Raw genomic sequence first — 20,378 nt, forward strand, 5'->3', positions numbered from 1 at the left:
ACTCACCTAGTGAGGGAAGCCTGTACTACAAGGGACCCACCTGCCAGAGGATAATTCCAGTTTTGCTTTGGGTCCCCCCTTGTAACTGAGAAGACGAGGGTGTGGGTAATCGTAACTTTGGTCTCTAGTGACACATCTTTAGTGTTCTTGGTGATCTTTTCTAATTCTTCCATTGCTGCCTTTCTGAGTCTCAGGCTTCTCCTGATTTCTGAGCCAAACTATGATAAGAAAAATCTTTAACAATCTCAATGGCTTTCTCTGCTAAAGAAATGGCTTTCTTTAACACAATTCTCTGTTAAAGTTCTGTGTTTCCTGTAGTCATAATTTTTGTGTTGTTGATATTCAGACGCTGCGCTACTTTGGCACACCCTTCACTGCACAGATCAGGCTGTGCGCCATCCCCCCGCGTCTTGTTTTCCCACCTCTTCACATTGGCTTGTGATGGACTCTCTTCCTGGAATGCTCTCCTGTCCCTTGCCTCCATGTCCAAATTCTACTTATCCTCAAGGTCAGTACTATCTACACCATGTTTACTCTGTTAATTCTCCCCAATTCCCATGGCCAGATGTATTCTCTCCTTTCTATAAACTTTTTTTTTAAGTTTTTTTATTTAATTCTCATTCAAGTACAGTTTTCTGTTTTATATTCCCTGCCCTGCCCCCCCAGTGCTCCCCACCTCCCTCCCATTTCCTCCCCCCACCTTAATTATTGTCCATGTGCCCTTTATTCATGTGAGTCCCTCCCCCTTTCCCCTATGATTCTCCTTTCTATAAACTTTTAAAAAACATTTTGTAATTTCCTTGGCATAGGTCACGTTCTATATTCAATATATAGGATTGAAATAATGCATGTGAAAAGTTAGGTGCTAAACAAATTATTATACTCCTTGTTATTTAAATGATAGTTAAGCACATGCCTCATCTTCCTTCTATAGACTCCTTAAGAGCAGAGACTTTTTGAATTCATACCCATTTAATTCTCACATAGCTCCTGACATAATGTCTGGGAGGCTTTTTTTAAAAAAGTTCTGTTAAATTGAATTAAATTGTGAAGGCAAAAGGATTTGGATAAACTTATGTAGAAATTACCAGAACTCAGGTTTACTAACAGGAACATGTGCTTTCCTTAGGTCAAATACTTTTTTCAATTTTAGTTTTCTCTAACTGTAATAAAGAATATACCATCTACATTAACTCATATTTTCCTGGTTTTCCTCTTACTTCGGAGGTCATTCACTCTCATTACCTTTGATGGATCCTCTTCTGCCTCTGGACCTCTAATGTTGGAAAACCTCTCTCTGTCTGCACTCACTTCCTAGGATATCTCCCCCAGTGTCGTGGCTTTAAATGCCATATATATGCTGATGAGTCTCAAATTTGTATTTCCAGCCCTAGCCTCCTAACTCAGATTCATGAAATTATCAACTCACATCTCCAATCAGATACCTAATTGGCAATTGAAGCTTAACATGCATAAAACAAAACTATTAGTTACTTTACACCCCAAACCTATTCTTACCCCAGTCTTCCCTATCCCAGAAACTCGAGCCCCAAATCTAAGAATCAGCATTGATTTCTTTCTTTCAAACCATATATATATAAACCATACTTAAATCATGACATTCCTACCATAGTGTTAAATTCTAACATCTCCACATCCACTATTGCCACCTCGTCCCAGTAGCAGTCAGCTTTTGCCTGATTATAAAAATCTTCTAATTGGTTAACTGGACACCCTTCCTTCCTGCCTACAGACAATTCTCCACTCAGCAGCCAGAGTAAGCTTAAATGGAGAATTAGACTATGTCTCTCCCATGTTCTAAACCTCCAATGTTCACTTCTCACTTAGAATAACATCAAGATATCTTACCCTGGTCACAAGGCCCCATGCAATCTGGTCCCTAGCTTCCTCTGACTGCATCCTCTACCTCTTTATACCTTACTTATCCAGTTCTGTCATAGTGGCCTTGCTCTTCTTCAATATACCATTGTTTCTTCAAGACCTTGCACTCTCTAGACGCTTGAGTCAGTCAAAACAAGTGAGGTAACTTTGCACACAGGTATAGTACAGTATGACATTTTTGTTTTTCCAATACCTAACTTAGTGAATGGCATATAGTAGAATTCAAAGGTGTATTTGGATAAACAATAGCTCTCTTTAAAAACTAGAGATTTTAGCCGACCATGTAGCTAGAATATAAGCCTTGATTGTGATGCAGTTGCCCCAAACATCTAATGTTACCTAAGGCTGTATTAACAGATGTGCACTGTTTAGAGACAGGCAGATCCCAGTTCTAGTCAGACCACTTCTGGAATGTTGGATTTGGCTCTAGGATGACATATTAAAAGGGATTCTGATCTGCTGATGCATTTCAGACAAAGGATATTTTTCAGAAGAGGAAAAACAGAGTAGTGAAAGGACAGACTATGCCCTGTGGGAAACCACTGAAGGAACTGAGAATCTTTAGCTTGGTGAATACTTACCTGATGACTGGGGAGGAGACATGAAAGCTCTCCTCAAATAGCAACTGGTCTCCTCAAATAGCCATATGAAATGGGGGTTGTGCTTATTCTTGTTAGCTAGAAAGAAAAGAGCCAGCGTGGCAGGAGGTTTCAGAGAAGAAGCTTTATTTCTGCATTAGTAGGAATTGCCTACCACTTCTCCCAAACCGGTGTTCTGCAGAACACTACACCGTGTTAGGCTCTACAGAATGTTTTGTGTTTTTACTGCAGGATTCCTCAGAATCTTTAATATACAAATGTTAAGAAGATATAATATGCCCCATTCCCCAAATCTGTTTGTCTGTAGAAACCTTCATCCACAGAGCACTGTTAATATCCCTTCAAACAATATTTCGTTGAACAGAGTGAGTTAAAACTGCTCTGGTTCGCATCCAAGTGTCTGGGGAGACTGCACGGCGCTGCTGTCACTTCTGTAACCTGGGTCACTAAAACTGAAGTTTGTACCATTTGGGAAACTGGAACACCCTCCCTTACTCTTTGTTTCTAGTGTCACACTCAACACAGTTCTAAGTAAGAATAATGGAGCAAAACCAATGAAAATGAGGCTATCTAGCACAGTGGTTCTGAACTGTTTTCTTAAGCAATACATTGTAATGACGTTCTCATGTCTGTCAAAGGATTCATTTTTTAACAATAGATTCTATTTGTTTATCTTTAGAGGGGAAGGGAAGAAGAGAGGGAGAGAAATCTCAATGTATGGTTGCCCCTCATGAGTCCCCTGCTGGGAACTGGCTTGCAACCCAGGCATGTGCCCTGACTGGGAATCGAACCCGATCCTTTGATTCTCAGGCCCGCACTCAATCCACTGAGCCACACCAGCCAGGGCCAAAGGATTCATTTATTGTGTGCAAGGTTATGTTTCCCACCTTTTTCATGAACACAGAAACAAACAAACAAACAAACCCTCATGTTCTCCCCTCCTCCCCGACTGTGATAGGATCCTCATATGAAACCATGCCCCTCCATTGAGCATCACCATTTTAAAGACTCACACCTAGAGCATTAATATAACTTTTTTAATAAGCAGGAAATTCCCAAGCCTAAATGAAGAAATGGCATTTAAAAATTGTGAGGGAAGTAAAACAAGAAAAGTTATCAAAATGGAGCTCCTTATTTGAGGCTGAGGAGAGTAATAATAAAAAAGGAAGATGGATTCATAAAAAGATTGCTGTTATTAAATATTTGTTGCAATAAGCAAGACATAATGTAATAATGAGAAGAGGCTGGCCCCCAAACACTGAAAAGACAGGGTTTTGAAATTATAGTTAGTGCATACACAACTCTCCACAGGAAGACATAAGCCAGGGCCGAAGCATTGCAGTCCCTCAGAAGAATGTCTACCGCGGAAGGATTCATCACGATTTCTACAACTTATAGCCATTGCTGTTTTCCAGAACCGTATTTACCAATGTTTACTATGTTTAAGTTGATTTCCAAATATCTATCAGCTCTGAGAAAGGGGTGTTTGGGATAGTAGATAAAATACTATAATTATAATAAAGATATATCTTCTACTGGGTTAATAAAGTATCATTCTGTACTGAAAAGTTTATTAAGGTTTTATCAAACTTGGATAGCTGATAAGCCAGCCCCTGGATAAGATCACACCATATATATCAATTCTTGAAGTCCCTGTGAATATCCAATGACATTGCTTATGAAGAAACGTGAACTACTACTTCTCCATTTCTGCAATTTTGCCCCTAAATTGGCATCTCAGAAAGTGGGGTCATCAGTTCTAAAGAGTAGGTAAAGGAATTCTCACATAATTTTGCATACCCACAGAGACTAATCTCAATTATACTTTTGTATTTTCATGGCCATTTGGAGACACCAGGCCAACTTCACAAACACTACACAGGTTTACTGAGTTCACTGATACATAGGAAGACATAGAGTCTCAGGGGCTTTGCTCTTTAATGTACTTCCAATTCCAGAATTTCCTCTATCATGGGAGAAAAGTAGAGATCAGCTCAGATATGATGCTACCTCTGACCCTTAACCAAATAGGAGGGGGAAAAAGCTTAAAATTCAGTGATGACTAAGACCAGGGTCAGGAATTTGGGCTGGGGCAGAGTCCTGGGAGTCATTACAGTTTTGTGTTATTGGTCTCCAGATTGGTCATATCCTCTTGGATAGGGGGAATCTGTTTATCTTCTGGCTCCTTAATATCCTCTGATTTTACAGGAACATAGTAGTAGCCCATGATGGAGAAGATCAGGAAAACCAGCAGCAGGAGACAGGAAAACAAAACGAATTCAGCCCACTGCAGGAAGAAATAAATATAAGAAAAAATACAAAGAAACCTGAAACTGAAAGGATCTTCAAAGGATGCGAACTGGGGAGCAGACTGACCCAGGCTCACCATTTAGGCAGAGGTTTGTTAGAAGGTGACTAGGTTCACTGACCTTCCCTTCCACGGGCATGTGGTGACCATTACTGACACTTCATAGGTCTGTTTTTTCTGCAAAGTCTGTGTGCATCTAACCCATCTCACAGGGGGAACGTGGGAGGCAGAGGGGTGGGGGAGGAGGAGGAAGAGGAATCTGAAGGGGAAACCCTGGATAGGCAGACACTCTGCTGCTCTCAGATCAATACCTGTACCAGGCCACTGAACTGTGCTACAGCAAGCACAATGACATTCCCAACGCCAATGGTCAACAACCAGGCTGCCTGGAGTACAGATTTCATGCTAGAGGGAGCCTAGGGAGAACAGAGTTTTTCAGTAAATAAAATCGCTATGCCACCCTCATGTTCCATGCATCTATCTAGAACAATTCTTCCACAAAATTTCCAGATTTAAACTTTCCCCTCTGAATTCAGCTATCACACTGATTCAGAGGGTGTTAATAATGTTAACAGTAATAAGAGGATAGAGCTCTGAATCAAATATTTGAATTCATTATGTTACATAATCTTCATTATAACCCTAAGAAATTAGGTCTGTTAGTATTCTTATTTTGTACATAATGAAAAACAGCATTAAAGAAATACAAATTCACTTGCTTGGGATTACATGAGTTATGCAGCCAAAATTTGAACATAAGCAGTTTGACACCATAGTCCTTAATTTTTAAGTATTCTTTCAGATATCAAATACCATAGGCTACTATGCTATTCCATGACACTAGGAAACAAGATCACCCTCTATTCAGGGCCACTGTTATTCATAAGGAGTCTAAGGCCAACATATATGAAGGTCTTGGCCACAACACATAGCTATTTAAGGCGGTGCCAGAATTAAAATTCACCATTCTCCACTGGGGTGTACAATCCATGGCCCCCAGGCTGCACTTGACTGAGATGCCTGTGAATATGACTCAACACAAAATCATATATTTCCTTAAAACATTATGAAATTTTGTTTTTGTTTGTGTATTTAATGTGTGGCCCAAGACAACTCTTCTTCCAGAGTGGCCCAGAGACACCAAAAGGTTGGATACCTCTATAGCAATATGTCCATTTTCACTTTCTACTTGCAAAGACCTACCTGAGAATAAGAAAACTCAAGTCCCGTGACAGAGAACATGACCTCCCCAGCTGAAACCAGTATATATTGTGGCAGCTGCCATGCGATGGATATTTTGTTGGCTGGAATGTCTTCTGTCTTCCACACCTGAGGACCCTGCTTGGTGTTCTTTGTGAGGGAAAAGATAAATAGGTGTGTCACTACTCTCAAGTACCAATTCCTTACATACAGCATTCTATGATTTTTATCCATCCCCTCTTTGTCTTTTTAAAGTATATTTTATTGATTATGTTATTACAGTTGTCCTAATTTATTTCTCCCCTTTATTCCTCCCCTCTACTCTGCACCTCATTGCCCTACAGGATCACCACCCCTTAGTTCATGTCTATGGTTAACACATACAAGTTCTTTCGCTTCTCCATTTTCTATACTATTCTTAACCTCCCCCTGCCTATTTTGTATCTACTAATTATTCCCTGTACCTTTCTCCCCCCATTCTCCCTTCCCCCTCCCCACTGGTAACCGTCTATGTGATCTCCATTTTTCCAGTTCTCTTCCTGTCCTAGTTGTTTGCTTAGTTTTTGTTTTTGTTTTTTAGGTTCAGTTGTTGATAGTTTTGAGTTGGTTGTCATTTTACTGTTCATACTTTTTGATCTTCTACTTCTTAGATAAGTCCCTTTAACATTTCATGTAATAAGGACTTGAGGATAAACCCCTTAAACTTGTCCTTATCTGGGAAGCACTTTATCTGCCCTTCCATTCTAAATGATAGCTTTACAAGATAGAGTAATCTTGGATGTAGGTCCTTGTCTTTCATGACTTCAAATAATTCTTTCCAGCCCCTTCTTGCCTGCAAAGTTTCTTTTGAGAAATCAGCTGACAGTCTGATGGGAACTCTTTTGTAGGTGACTGTCTTCTTTTTTTCTTGCTGCTTTTAAGATTCGCTCTTTGTCTTTAATCTTGGGTAACTTTTTTTAAAAAATATTTTTATGCATTTATGTATCTTTAGAGGGGAAGGGAAGGAGAGAAGGAAAGAAATATCAATGTATGGTTGCCTCTCGTGAGTCCCCTGTTGGGAACTGGCCTGCAACCCAGGCATGTGCCCTGACTGGGAATCGAACCGCAATTGTGTGGTTCACAGGCCCGCGCTCAGTCCACTGAGCTACACCAGCCAGGGCTAATCTTGGATAACTTAATGATGATGTACCTTGGTGTGTTCCTCTTTGGGTTCAATTTCTTTGGGACTCTCTGAGTTTCCTGGAATTCCTGGAAGTCTATTTCCTTCACCAGATTGGGGAGGTTTTCCTTCATTATTTGTTCAAATAAGTTTTCAATTTCTTTCTCTTCCTCTTCTCCTACTTGTACCTCTATGATTTGGATGTTGGAGCATTTAAAGTTGTCTCAGAGGTTTCTCAGGCTCTCTTCATTGTTTTGAATTCTTGTTTCTTCATTCTGTTTGGGTTAGATGTTTATTTCTTCCTTTTGTTCTAAATTGTTGATTTGAGTCCCAGTTTCCTTCCCTTCACTGTGGGTTCCCTGTATATTTTGCTTTATTTCACTTTTTTTAGTCTTCATTTCTTCCTTCATTTTGAGACCAAACTCAATCATTTCTGTGAGCATCCTGATTACCAGTGTTTTGAACTGTGCATCTGATAGGTTGGCTATCCCTCTGTCACTTAGCTCTTTTTCTGGAGTTTTGATCTCTTCTTTCATTTGGGTCATATTTCTTTATCTTGGTACCTGTTTCCTTGTAAGGGGCAGAGCCTTAGGTATTCGCCAGGAAAGGGCAAGTTTCTTTGGTGCATAGAGGTGCTGTCTATGGGGAAGGGGTCAGAGAGGGAACAGTGCCACTTGCTTGGCTCTTGCCCCACTTTCCGTCACTTCCTTTGCTTCCCACAAGTGAATTTCAGGTGCTGATTCCTCAGGTAGGTGGGTTTGTGTACATTCTAGGACGCTGTGGGTCTCTCCAATAGATTGTCCCAAGAGACTGGAAGTTTCTCCCATGTCTGCAATCCCCACAGGATTTTATAGCCAGAGGTTTTCAGTCTTTAGTTTCTCATGCCCAAACCCTGGGTTTCACAGTCTGTCTTGATCCCATTGTTCCTCCCAGTTTATCTGGGTGCAAATGTGGGACCAACTGGTTAGCCAGTCCCCCCCTCACCCACATGGTCCACTGCCTTGCTGCATCCTCTCCTCCTGCCTGGCTGCTGTCTCCACCCCTCTTACCAGTCTGGATGAATGTTTCTTTAATTCCTTGGTTGTCAGAGTTCCATACACTTTGATTTTCTGGGAGTTCCAGTTGTTTTTTGTCTTTAAATTGGTTGTTATCCTTCTTTTGGTTGTGTGAGGTAGTGGTGCATTTCTACCTACGCCTCCATCTTGGCCAGAACTCCCCTCTTTGTATTTTTATCCTTTTGCTCCCCTCAAGAGATTGAGCAATTTTTACACAATTTTAGTTGTTTGGAATTCCCTTCTTTAGCACTGCACTCACTTACCCGATTTCAGATACCATCACTGACAGAGTCCTTAAGTGGCACAATATTTTCATATTATGCTTTGGATTCCCACCATTTTGACCTATTAGGTATTTTGATCCTAATCAACATTTCAAGTATAAAATGGTATCTTTATTATACAAACACAATGAATTTTCAAAAAACACGTTCTTGAGAAAAATTTAATTCCTTTTCCTATATAAATAGAATTCAATTGTTTTCAACATTTATTTTACTAAAATTTTATCAGAATGAATGATTTTCTTGGTAATCCTTACATTGAAAATTTTATCGATCAATTTTTAAAAACCCACATTAACTACCACCTGTTATTTTTTTCAATTTTATTTATTTAATTTTAGAGAGAAGGGGAGGGACTGAAAAAGAGAGAGAGAAACACTGATGTGAGAGAGAAACATCAATCAGTTGGCTCTCATTTGTGCCCCAGCCATGGACTAAATCTACAACTCGGGCTCGTACTCTGACTGGTAACAGAACTGGTGACCTTTCGCTTTGTGGGATGATGTCCAACCAGCTGAGCCACACTGTTCAGAGCTCACCTGCTACTTTGAATCCTTTTTACTGGCCATATTTTTTTAAACTTAAACCTTACACACTGAAAATTTCAAAACACTGCAATTTTTCTGTAAAATTTTGGTCAAATTTTTAGTCTCAAATTTTTGTTATGAGTGTTACCAAATATACATGATTCTACAATTTTTTGGTCTCTAAAACTCCTTTTACTGTATGTAGGTTTTTAGCTATGATTGATTTTATATAAATTATATCTACTAATGTTTGTTATAAATTGAATGGAATTTTAAAAATTATATATATTTTTTAGAGTAAAACCATTCTTAGATAGTTTTACGGAAAAAATGGCACAGTTAAAATCAAGATCAGAAGTCTTTGAAATAAAATGTTTTTGATGTCTAAATGTGGTTGATTCTCTGAGTCAAAGGGCCATTGGGTTAAAATAATAAGGAAAATTTTGCTTTAGTAGGTATTGAGCATATACAATATTAGAGTCTTCTCAGCCTGAGAGAAAAGACCTGTGCTTCTAAATCAAGTTCACATACTCAAATACATAATAAGCAGGTCAGTAAATGTGGCTGGCTGACTGGAAATGAGGGCTGTATGGTGTACTGGACAGCACAGGCCCCATCCAAAGGGTTACAGCCATTACAGCACCAGCCAACTGACATGGGATTCTTGTTGCAAAATCTTCTGATATTGTTTTTAAGAAATGTTATGAATCTAGCTTTTAGGTAAAATCTCTTGAATTTTAAATATTGGCAGTTAATAACAATTGTTGTCATCAATACCATGCAGACCAAACAAGTCAGGATATGGAAGAACTTGGCCCCCAGGCCTCCAATTTATGATCTCTCTTCTGGATGCTTATTAGATCCTGGCATTCAGAAACAATACATATGGGTCTGTCTTGAGCAGCATATGAGAAATACAAATGAAAAATGGAGTAAACGCAGAATGCAAGCATTATGGGTATGGTTGTGTCCCCTTAAAACTCACATGTTGAAGTCTGAACCCCTAGTACCTGATAATGTGACCTTATTTGGAAATAGGGTTGTTGCAGAATGATTAGTCAAGTTAAAATGAGGCCATCAGGGTGGGCCCTAATTCAATATGACTGGTGTCCTCTTTAAGAAAGAGAAATGTGGACGTGGAGTTCTCCCTGTACGGATAAGCATCCTTGTAAAGATAAAGGCAGAGATTGGGATTATTTGTCTACACACCTGGGAACACCAAATATTTTCAGAAAATCACTAGAAGCTAGATAAAAGGTAGGGAAGATTCTTCTGCACAGCCCTCTTAAGGATGCAACCCCGCCAACACCTTGATCTTGGACTTCCAGCCTTCATGACTTGCATGTGGAGTCAGTCAAAAAGACATAAATAATCTTTATTTTCGTAGGGCCATAATGAGACTGAAGGAGCACATGTCACCTCATAGCAATGGCAGCAGATAAATTATGTCTTCCATTCCTCTAGACCCTGTGTCTCCTGCCAATGCTATCTCTTTTAATGCCCCCTGTGGAGACCTCAGTAGGCTTCCTGAAGACACATGAACCTATCATCTTCCACTGGAAATAAGTATGGGATCCTGTCTTGCCACAAAGTTTTCTTTCGATTCCAGGACAGACATAGATATATATACAGATATATGGAAGGAGAGTGCGGGGGTGGCAATGAGCTACTTACATTAGTAATGACGAACAGGTAAGCTGTACCAAAGTCTAGTAGACCCAAATTCAGTGAAAAGTCATCATCTTCTGCTCTACAATGCACCTCAGGGTATCTGGAATAGAAGGAGTTTAGGTTAGAATAAACATTGTAGCTTAAAAAAGCACTCCCATCACCAGGGGAAGGATCTCATTTCTTTATCAAGGGTGAGTTGGACATAGAAGCCACCGTTTCTCTTAAAGAGAGGAGTCTCAAGAAGTCAATTATTTTTATGCCAGGCTTTTCTGCCACTGATATGAGCCCTTCATCATCTGTGGGGTATTTTTTTTAACTTAAACCCAAATAAAGAAAGCACAAATCATCTTCTTCTGTGGACTCCAGGCCCTAAGTTTTCTCATCTAAGTCTTACAAATTTTTCTCAACATAAAACAGTGAACCCAAAAGGATAAGCCTGAAGTAATGATGTGCCAACAGGCAGTACATAATAAACTTTGTAAACCTTCTAGAGATGAGCCTTATTAACTACACAGTATGGCCTTCACAGCAATCATGATCTCAGTACATCTGTGTAGAGAAAGGTGAGACTGAAGGAAGGCAGCAAGGGTCGATAAAGAGTTGGAGTCTGTGTGTACTCAAAATGAGCCAAGATGTACCTATTATCTTGCAAACATTTAAGAAATTGTTAATAAAGTAAAATGCCCAAAGCTTAATAAATGTTCTTACTCTCCTGCTTGCACCATTTTGTAAGCCGACACACCGTAGTCCTCACCAACACTGAGGGAGATATCTGCATCCAGGTTGATATTGACCTCTTTACGCAAAGTGTTAACAAACCTGAGAGTAGAGACATTGTCACAGATCAGACAAACCTTCTGAAACAAGGACACATAATCAAACAGCAGGGGCCTTTTCTGTTCTGTTTACTGCTATATCCTGGTGCCTAGAACAGTGCCTGGTACGCGTAAAAGGTATATCATGTATACTGTTAACTGAATGAATGAATCAACTCAGATGTAAAAGGTAGTAAAAAGACTGACTAGTAGTCTTAGCTGTCCCTACCTTCCTCCTTCCCGAGGAATTAGCTTTCTGTCGGCCATACCCTCAAACTGATCTCTAGCTGGGACGGGCACTATCATGAGCACCCATGGCAGTCTGAGCTTCTTCACTAACCCAGCTTGGTGCACCCAATTTCTTTCCCTCTTATAATGGTGAGATTCACCAATTGATACTCCATTAAGAAAAATGATTATGTATCTATAAATGTATACCAGTATTTATATAAAACTGATACTTTATCCTCTTATAAATGAAGTCTGATTTGACTTATGTAAACTCAGACTCCCAGACCAAAATAAGTCAAGTTATCATTGTTTTGGAATCTACAGACAATCCTGGACCCTTTTAGGATTATCTTTCTAGTCTTCTGAATCTAGGCCCCTAAACTATCCCCTCAGTATGGGTTTTCTGTACGTTTCTATTTCGAAAGCTTTTGCCTTTGTCTCTGGCCCATGGGACAATAAGGGAAGTTCCCTCTAAAATCCTTAATGTTGATCTTGGACTATAGATTATCCTGCACTGATCTAGGTATTTCCCCCTTCACCCCTTCTGGGGGTTCCTCTGGTCTTCCAACCCAAGGAGTCCTACCAACTTTTAACAACAACCACATAAGCTTGATGGTCACAGGTGAGTGCACCTGTCTATTTCACATCAGATTCCTGCCACAGAAGGCAGGGGACCTCTTCAATGCTCCATCTCTGTAACTGTCCTGGGCTGTCTGACAAGACGTTCAGGCTTCTCTGAATTCACAACTAAGTCTTTTGACTCCAAATCTGTTATCTTTATTATACCACGATGCCTCTGTACGTTTAATATAAAAAATATACTTTACTTTGAAAGCACAGTAACAAGAGATATTCAACTACCAACAATGAAGGATTATTTGCTCACTTATAAATTTCTCTCTAGTCATCAAAGAGGAAAGCACTGAGTTATTTTCCTGAGAACAAGATAGGTATAAAATTCAGTAGAGGAGATGTGTGCATCAGAGCATAGGAGACATACACAGATACAGGGTCATCTTTGAACACCACATGGGAAAGCAAGCCTATCTGTTCTGTGTCCCAGAAAATGCCTTGTGACACCCATGCCTCTGACATTCTAGGAGAGAGAATCCCTCTACAGGACAAGTGGAATGTTAGGCCTCATCATCTGAAGATGAGAAGAGACCCAAGATTCAAGAGAATAGAGTGGCCCGGGGTGTCCTTGACATCCAAACCTCACAGCTGTCATCCCATGGGTTGTTATGTTTTCTGCATCCTTCACCTGAAATAGAGAAAAGTAAGTCAGTTACAGCTGACAGCAGGGAACCAATAATAAGAACATTTTATCATTAGGCATATCCTCAGTAAGATATTGCTGAGCCAGCCATTATACTCTAAGACAACAATTTGGAACCTAGGCTATTTCTCAACTTACCATCATACTGGAAATACTTTTCCCATCTTCTCGAATGAGCAGACTGTACCATTTCTTCTCCTCCACAGAATGTTCAGTGTAGACAGACAAATTATGATATTTTAGGTGGAACTGGAAATTCTGGCTTTCTGTCTTCAGGTGGAGTTTGGAAGGGTGTGGCATTTTCTGTAGAAGGAAAAACCTATCATACTCACCTTCTACCACATCTTGGACATCCTAATCCCAGAGCATCCGGGAATGGGCAAGTTCATGAGGTAGTTTCAACATTATCATTTAATCTATTAAATCCATTTTAGGACAATATCAGAGGAGTAATTAGAGGCAGGCATAAATATTTATGAGTAAGTAAAGGATATTCATCATAGGGTCATATATAATAATAGAAAACATAAATATCTATATGAAAATCTTTAAAAATGATGATATATCCATAGGAATGTAATGTGTCCATTAAAATCAGGTTCTCAAAGATTATGTAAGGCTATGGGGGAAATGCTTATGATACAATTAATGCTAAGAAATAATCAAGATCAATAACGCAGAGCACTGTTTAAAAATTGGATTGTTTATTCAGTTATAAAAGATGCTCACTGTGATTATCTCTGGGTGATGGAATTATAGATGGTTTTTGTATCGTTCTACATACTCCCCAATTTTCAAAAATAAATGTATGTAACTTTTTAAGTAAATATTTCAGAATATGCACAGTAATAAGATTGAAAACATACAGGTCAGACTTTTTCAAAGGAAATGTGGTTTAGAGGCAGTTGGAAATAATGATACAAATAATAACTTGTTGAGAGCCATGTCCCTGACCCTATGCTAAGCACTTTACGTATAATACTTACGATGGCTTCTGACTTAAAAATTGCTGCCATTTTACACATGGTGAAACCTAGAGAAGTTTAGAGATAAAATAACTTGTTGAGGATCTTATAGCTAGGGAGTGGCAGGACCAGAAATTGGACTGAGGCGGTTTGACTCCACAAATGCATGCTCTTAAACCACGATCTTATGCTGCTGCTTCGGTGCCCAACCAGAATGTGTTTTTAATTGATTCAAGTCCTCACCTGAAAGGATTTGATGGACTCTGTTAACAGAGAATTGTTTTCATCTCCCAGCACTGTCACCTTCACCTCATCATCTGCCAGATTCAAGACTTGTAGGAAAATCTCTTGGGAACCTGGCTGGGGTGGGGCCACTTCCTTAGGACAGAGAACACATGTCAGAATCACCAACGGGAAACCTTTTGGATACAAAGAGAACACGTCTCAGTCCTATTTCTGACAGCCTCATCCATCTAGTCAGGTCGACACAATTTTCTCCCCCTGAAGAGCATTTGGCTTAGAAAACTCTGAAGGCATTTTGAAGGGGAAACACCAGCTCAGTGCATCAAGCACAGACGCCAAGTAACAAACTTCATGCGTTTTGACTCAGCGGTGGCCTCATGCATCATTCCCTAATAATGGTTATTCAGTCTGCCAAAAGGTGCTTGTGTGATTATCTGGTAAGCTATCATGTTAGCTTGTGTTTCCAAAGAGATGGCTACATAACTTGGGTATTAGTGTTTGGAAATTCCTTGACAATATATTCTGAATCACTCAGGTGAGAGATGAGCATCATTCTGCATTGGGGCTCTACCCCTGTATCTACTCATTTATCACAAGTATTGACTATGCACCTTCTTTAAAACAAGTACTGTGCCAGGTCCCCAGGAATTAGAGGAGTGAATGAGATAGATAAGCTCCTGTACTCAGGGAGCTTAAGATTTATTGAACTCACATTCATTTTTATCTCTACAACTGCCACAACTGCAAATGCCAGGCACGCTAGGATCATGCCCACAGCCATTTTCCTAAGCGATCTGCAGAGGAGAGGGAGAGTTATATCTCAACTTTAAGCTCTAAAGGATAAAAACCCAAAACCTCTAGGCCTACCATTGAAGACCTTTCCTGATTTGGCCCCAGTTACTTTCAAAGTATTTCTTAGACGCCCTGTCACAGGTCCTTCTTTCCCCCTTGACCGGAGTCCCATCGAATGGCTCTTTGCAATGCACTACACTTTCCCACATCTGTCTATCTTGGTTTATGATAGTTTTTCTATCCATCATGTCATGATAACAAGTTAATAGTAATGCAGCCAGACTAATTGAAGATTTACCACATGCCAGGCACTATACATTATTATTTCATTTTCCTCTTCTTCAGAAGTTTTCCTTGACCCTGGCAGCAGACTTCTCTACACTCCCTGGCACCTAAATCTCCCTTTTCAGGGCACTTAACATACATAATTAACCGTGTGTAGGTTCCGCTCCCTTATTACGCAGTAAGCTCCTTGAGGACAAGATTTGTGATTTTAGATTTGCGTGACACTTGGTGCTGAACCCGCTAAAATTTGATCTGTGAATGAATAAACGACAAAAAGTCATTTAAATGGGGTAAAGTGGCCATTAAAAGGAAATTGCTATTAAATCAGGAATTAGAAGAGGCTTGAAAGCCTCCTCTGCCACACTTTACAAAGAATAACAATAGGGACAATTCTATCCCCACTCTTGCCAGGTCCCCTTACTGGTTATATAGGGACAATGGGAGATTTAAAGAGATTAGCTGTCATCATAAGCTTTAGACTTCTTTGAAGAGGCAACATTCAAGAACAAAGCAAGAAGTTGGTTTAGGAACCTACTCTCACATCTCTTGACTTTCCACGAAACTTGGACCTACCCTTCCACACTGCACAGCTCAGTCTGTAGTAATGGCTTAGACTCTCTACAATAAGAATGAGTTCTAATTCCCATCCTCTAGTATTAATGGCATTTAGTCCAACATGGGTAAACAGAAGCAGAAAAATGATAAACCAAAATAAATCATTCCTAGGTATAAAAATACTGACAATGAATCTTTATCAAACTGGGCAAAGATTGAGTCAGTCTGGAGCAACACAGGCATAATGAGCACTTACGAGAAGTTAATCCCACACTTGGAGACCAGAGGATAAATGACAAGGTCAAACAATGGGATGAAGATAAGAACCAGAAGGGGATTTAGTACCTGTAATACCAAGGTAAAAAAGATTAGTTACTAGTGTTCTCCTATAATAAAAGTGTGAGCAAGTGCTCTTATTTGATTGTACATTTTCTTTCACATCCAAATACATTTTCATCACACTAAGTACAAAATGATTCCACCTTAGTCGCGTCACACCCGAGACTTGCAGAGCACCTTAGTTTCCAAATATCCCAAAGAACCAGTTTCACTCTGAACCTGTTTTTCTGTCAATCAGTTGGGAGTTCTTCCCTCCCATGTTCACTTATCTTCTCCATTTCAACAGCCCAAAGGAAAATGTCATAGCCAGAAGAAACAAAGAAAAGAAGGAAGAATTGGGGCCTGTTGAACAAAGGGGTTAAAAAAGGAACTGGGAGTCACCAGTGAACAGAGATTCTGACTTTGTTGCTCACAGAACAAAACTTTCCACTTTCTTTGACAATATTTCCATTATACTACTTTGCCATGGAAAAAGAAAGTCCAATGCTTATACTTCTCCTTCTCACTTTTGAGTGAGCTCAAAACTCACTCTCCCTGGAGTTGGGCAGGAGCTACTTGTGTAACAGAAGATGTGAAAAAGGAGTGTGAGGCTTAAGAAGAATATATTCATCCCCATGCCTAGCACACTTCAGCTTACAAGGCAAAATAACGTCAAATTATTGTTGGAAATCCTAATACTACAGGTAGAGGTGTAGATGAAAAGAGAAATAAGTCCCCATGACTATAAAGAAGTGTCCTACCTGCATCTGGTCAGGCTGAAGCACAATAAAGCCCTGAAACATTATAATATAATAAATTAAATTTAGAGGTGGCTAAATGAACAGTCTTGATTAAAATTAGCAGGCATTAAGCATAAGTTAAAATTCATCAGGTCTTTGGTTCAGGGCCACTACCATGCTTATAAGTGTACGTGGGGGAACAGACTGGGAACGGCTCCAGGCTACATTCACTGATGGCAGGTGCCCTAAGGCAGAATTTTCTTTTCTATGTATCATGCTTTCCTTAAATTCAGAGAGAACGGAGTCAGTGTGTTTTTATTAATCTCAGTATCTGCAGTTTTAGGTGGTAATAATATGAGGGCAAGCCATGGTGGTTAGGGTGAAGATTCCCACTGATACACAGTGTTTCCAAAATTGTTCTCCACGGGATCAATAAGAGGACAATCATGGCAAATCCCAGACAACCAGAGGAAGAAAAAGATAAAATGATATTTGGCCTTTAGACTGGCCTTTGCAAATAGACTGACTAATAAAACCCTGGCATTGTTTCACCCTTCCCTCTTTGTGACTGAGATGGAAGAAAACAAGACAATAATCGGGGAAGTAGAATAATTGAGAGCAGAGGTGAAACTTTATGTGAGTTTACCAAAGAATGAAGAATTTATTCAGCAACTTTCCTATTCTTTCCACATCCAGGTACAGAACACCCCATGTCCTGTGCTGTGCTCCTTGACTAAGAGATGGGGCCAACTGTGCATAAGCAAAATTGAACCTGTCTCTGCTGTGCAGGGCAGGCTGAGACGGAAGGTCTAGAGCATTTCATTTGCTATCCTCTCAATACTTCCTTGAATACATTTGAACCTTTCGCATCCTTATGCTCCTGATTTCTAACAAGATTCTGGTTTTTACTTCTAGACTCAATTTCTTTACTTTGCCTACTCAGAACTGTCATACTAAAGGTACCTACCTGTCTTATAATCTTAAGTCAATTTTCAGGCAAAAACACAGATAAATTAATTTTTTCTGAATATGGATTATAAAGAAAATAACAGACTTCTCTGGCAAAACTCTTCAACTCACCAAATTCCTATTCATCCTGGTGGCTTGCAAGGTCCATCGTGAGCCCTAAGGAAGACAGATGCCATTATCAGAAATCTCTTTTCTTTCCTTCCTTCCTTCCTTTCTTCCTTCTTTCATTTTTCTTTTGAATATATTGGTGTGAAAGTGGTTAACAAAATCATACAAGTTTCAGGTGCACAATTTTACAACACATCATCTATACACTCTGTTGTGTGCTTACCACCGAAATTCAGGTCTCCTTCCATCATCATTTATTCCCCTATACTCTCCTCCACCTCCCTATACCCTCCCTACCCCCAGTAATTGCCACACTATTTTCTGTGTTCATGAGTTGAATAAAATGAACTAATAAGTAAAACAGAGACAGACTCATAGATAGAGAGCAGGCTGACAGCTGTGAGGGGTGGGGAAGAGGCAGAGGGAGGGTGGAGGGGTTGAAAAAAGAAAAACAAAGAGGCAAATCCCTTTTCTGTAAGAGGGAAGTGGCTGGGAAAAGGGGTGGGTGGCTTTCAAAAGAACTATTCTTACCTGCTGTTCCAAAAGAGCCCAGAACATAGGCAATGGGATGTAAAGGAGTAGTACCCTGGTCAGTGCCTTCACTTCGGTGATGAGCTGCTTCTGCAAGAAAGGGAAAGAAGGAATAGGCTGAACTGCTAGACGTGGTTTTCCAGCTTGCAGTAGAGGTACCCCAGAACAGTAAGAGAAGAGGTTGAATGCAGCAGGGGGGCGGATCACTTTGGATATTAGGGAAGATGCTACAGAGGCATAAGATATTTCTGAGGTTTCAACTTACTGGGTATTTCTCAGCTGCCCAATCCAGCCAGTGCTGTCTCTTTGGAATCTCCCCAGAATGGTTCTTAAAACGGTTAGAAATAGCAAACTAGGGCAGAGCATAGACATCAGAAGAGAGACAAAAAGAAACTATCCCCTGCCTTTTCCAGTTCATCATCCCTTCCCTCAAGCACATATACTTCAAGTGACTTATTCCAACCCTTTGGTTTAATTAGACACTGAATTTCAGAATATTCCAGATATAATTTTATCCTTATGTCTTGATGACAACATATGTAACTATATTTCAGAAGATTTTTGCCACCTTAAAAAATGATTACATCTTTCTTTTTCACTTACTTAATGGTTAAGTTTGAGCACAGAGGAAGACTGATTAATTTCAGTTTGCCAAAAGGCACAGATGTGTAGTAGTCATTGAGAAAACTGTATACCCATCTTTGAAAGCCTATATGCTCAGCATAGCATCTTTCTTTCTCTGATTGTAAAAGGCATGTAAATAATACATGGACTTACCCAGATACATTTGACAACTTGAGTCACTACATTTCCTTCCGGAGGTGATTTTTTGTACATTTTGCTTCCCATTGCAAACACAACTGCAGTTGATACACAAACAAGGTACTTAGCTTCTCATTTAGCACATTCAGTATGTCAATGCTAAGGACAGACTGCTGAAGTGTAGGAGTGACTGACAGATCATCTCATAAAAGGAGGAAACTCACCTAACACTTGCTGACTTTGGAGTTATAAAAATTATGGGGGCCATGCCCTGGCTGGTGTAGCTCAGTGGATTGAGCATGGGCCTGTGAAGCAAAGGGTCGCCAGTTCGATTCCCAGTCAGGGCACATGCCTGGGTTGTGGGCCAGGTCTCCAGTGGGGGACACATGGGAGGCAACCACACAATGATGTTTCTCTCCCACGCTTTCTCCTTCCCTACCCCCTCTCTAAAAATAAATAAATATTTTTTAAAAATTATGGGGGCCAAAAAAGAAAAAAAGAATAAAATGGTCCATTGTTAAAAGAGATATCTTTTGAGACTTCCCTGTAATCAGAGAAATGGAAGTCACCTTTGACTTCTCATTCTTCTTCCTCCATCTGTCCATCTGATATGTTACCAACCCTCTTTGGTCCTCTTTCATCAGGCTGCCTCTTCCTTTCCACTACTATTGCCACGACTCTTATCTGAGACTTCACACACTCTATCCTAGGTTATCAGGATAGCCAGTAACTAGCTTCTTAATCCGTGGTCTCTTCTTTCTCTTAGCTGATGCCAAATTTAAACTGTCTTTCAGGACCTACCTAATAAGCCCAAATTCCTGGCATGAAAGACCATTCCAAATTCATTCTTGTCCTGACAGTTTTTATTATAGCAAACTGTCTATCGAAGGTTTATTAGTTTATGCAAAGTGTCAAGCACTTTACATACATGAATGGATTTAAACTGACAAAATATGTACCACTCTCTACATTTTATACCTAAAGAAATTGAAGATTAAAGTAATTAAACAACTGGTACAAGGCTATAAAGCTAGAAATTCCCAGAAACTGCAGTTTAGACCTGAGACCTCTCTGATTCAAAAA

General features: G+C 39.8%; 1 protein-coding gene across 5 annotated transcripts in view; it reads right to left on the reverse strand.

Annotated features, from left to right (window-relative positions):
• Nucleotides 1-3,523: 3,523 nt before the first annotated feature.
• Nucleotides 3,524-20,378, reverse strand: part of SLC15A2 (solute carrier family 15 member 2) — a 38,144-nt gene continuing 21,289 nt past the window's right edge. For all 5 annotated transcript variants that reach the window (XM_037051513.1, XM_037051511.1, XM_037051512.1 and 2 more), the window contains 15 exons: nt 19,311-19,393; nt 18,799-18,885; nt 18,534-18,623; nt 18,006-18,050; nt 16,947-16,979; nt 16,124-16,212; nt 14,948-15,029; nt 14,236-14,370; nt 13,166-13,330; nt 12,966-13,012; nt 11,414-11,524; nt 10,709-10,805; nt 6,013-6,159; nt 5,121-5,225; nt 3,524-4,788 (listed from right to left, as the gene is read on the reverse strand). In XM_037051513.1, coding sequence (XP_036907408.1) covers nt 4,612-4,788; nt 5,121-5,225; nt 6,013-6,159; nt 10,709-10,805; nt 11,414-11,524; nt 12,966-13,012; nt 13,166-13,330; nt 14,236-14,370; nt 14,948-15,029; nt 16,124-16,212; nt 16,947-16,979; nt 18,006-18,050; nt 18,534-18,623; nt 18,799-18,885; nt 19,311-19,393 — 1,493 coding nt within the window. In that variant the 3' untranslated portion in view covers nt 3,524-4,611. The remainder of the gene's footprint in view (nt 4,789-5,120; nt 5,226-6,012; nt 6,160-10,708; nt 10,806-11,413; nt 11,525-12,965; nt 13,013-13,165; nt 13,331-14,235; nt 14,371-14,947; nt 15,030-16,123; nt 16,213-16,946; nt 16,980-18,005; nt 18,051-18,533; nt 18,624-18,798; nt 18,886-19,310; nt 19,394-20,378) is intronic.

The sequence above is a fragment of the Sturnira hondurensis genome, unplaced genomic scaffold, assembly GCF_014824575.4.
Source record: "Sturnira hondurensis isolate 20B ecotype Veracruz unplaced genomic scaffold, ASM1482457v3 Scaffold0007222, whole genome shotgun sequence".
Taxonomy (NCBI): Eukaryota; Metazoa; Chordata; class Mammalia; order Chiroptera; family Phyllostomidae; genus Sturnira; species Sturnira hondurensis.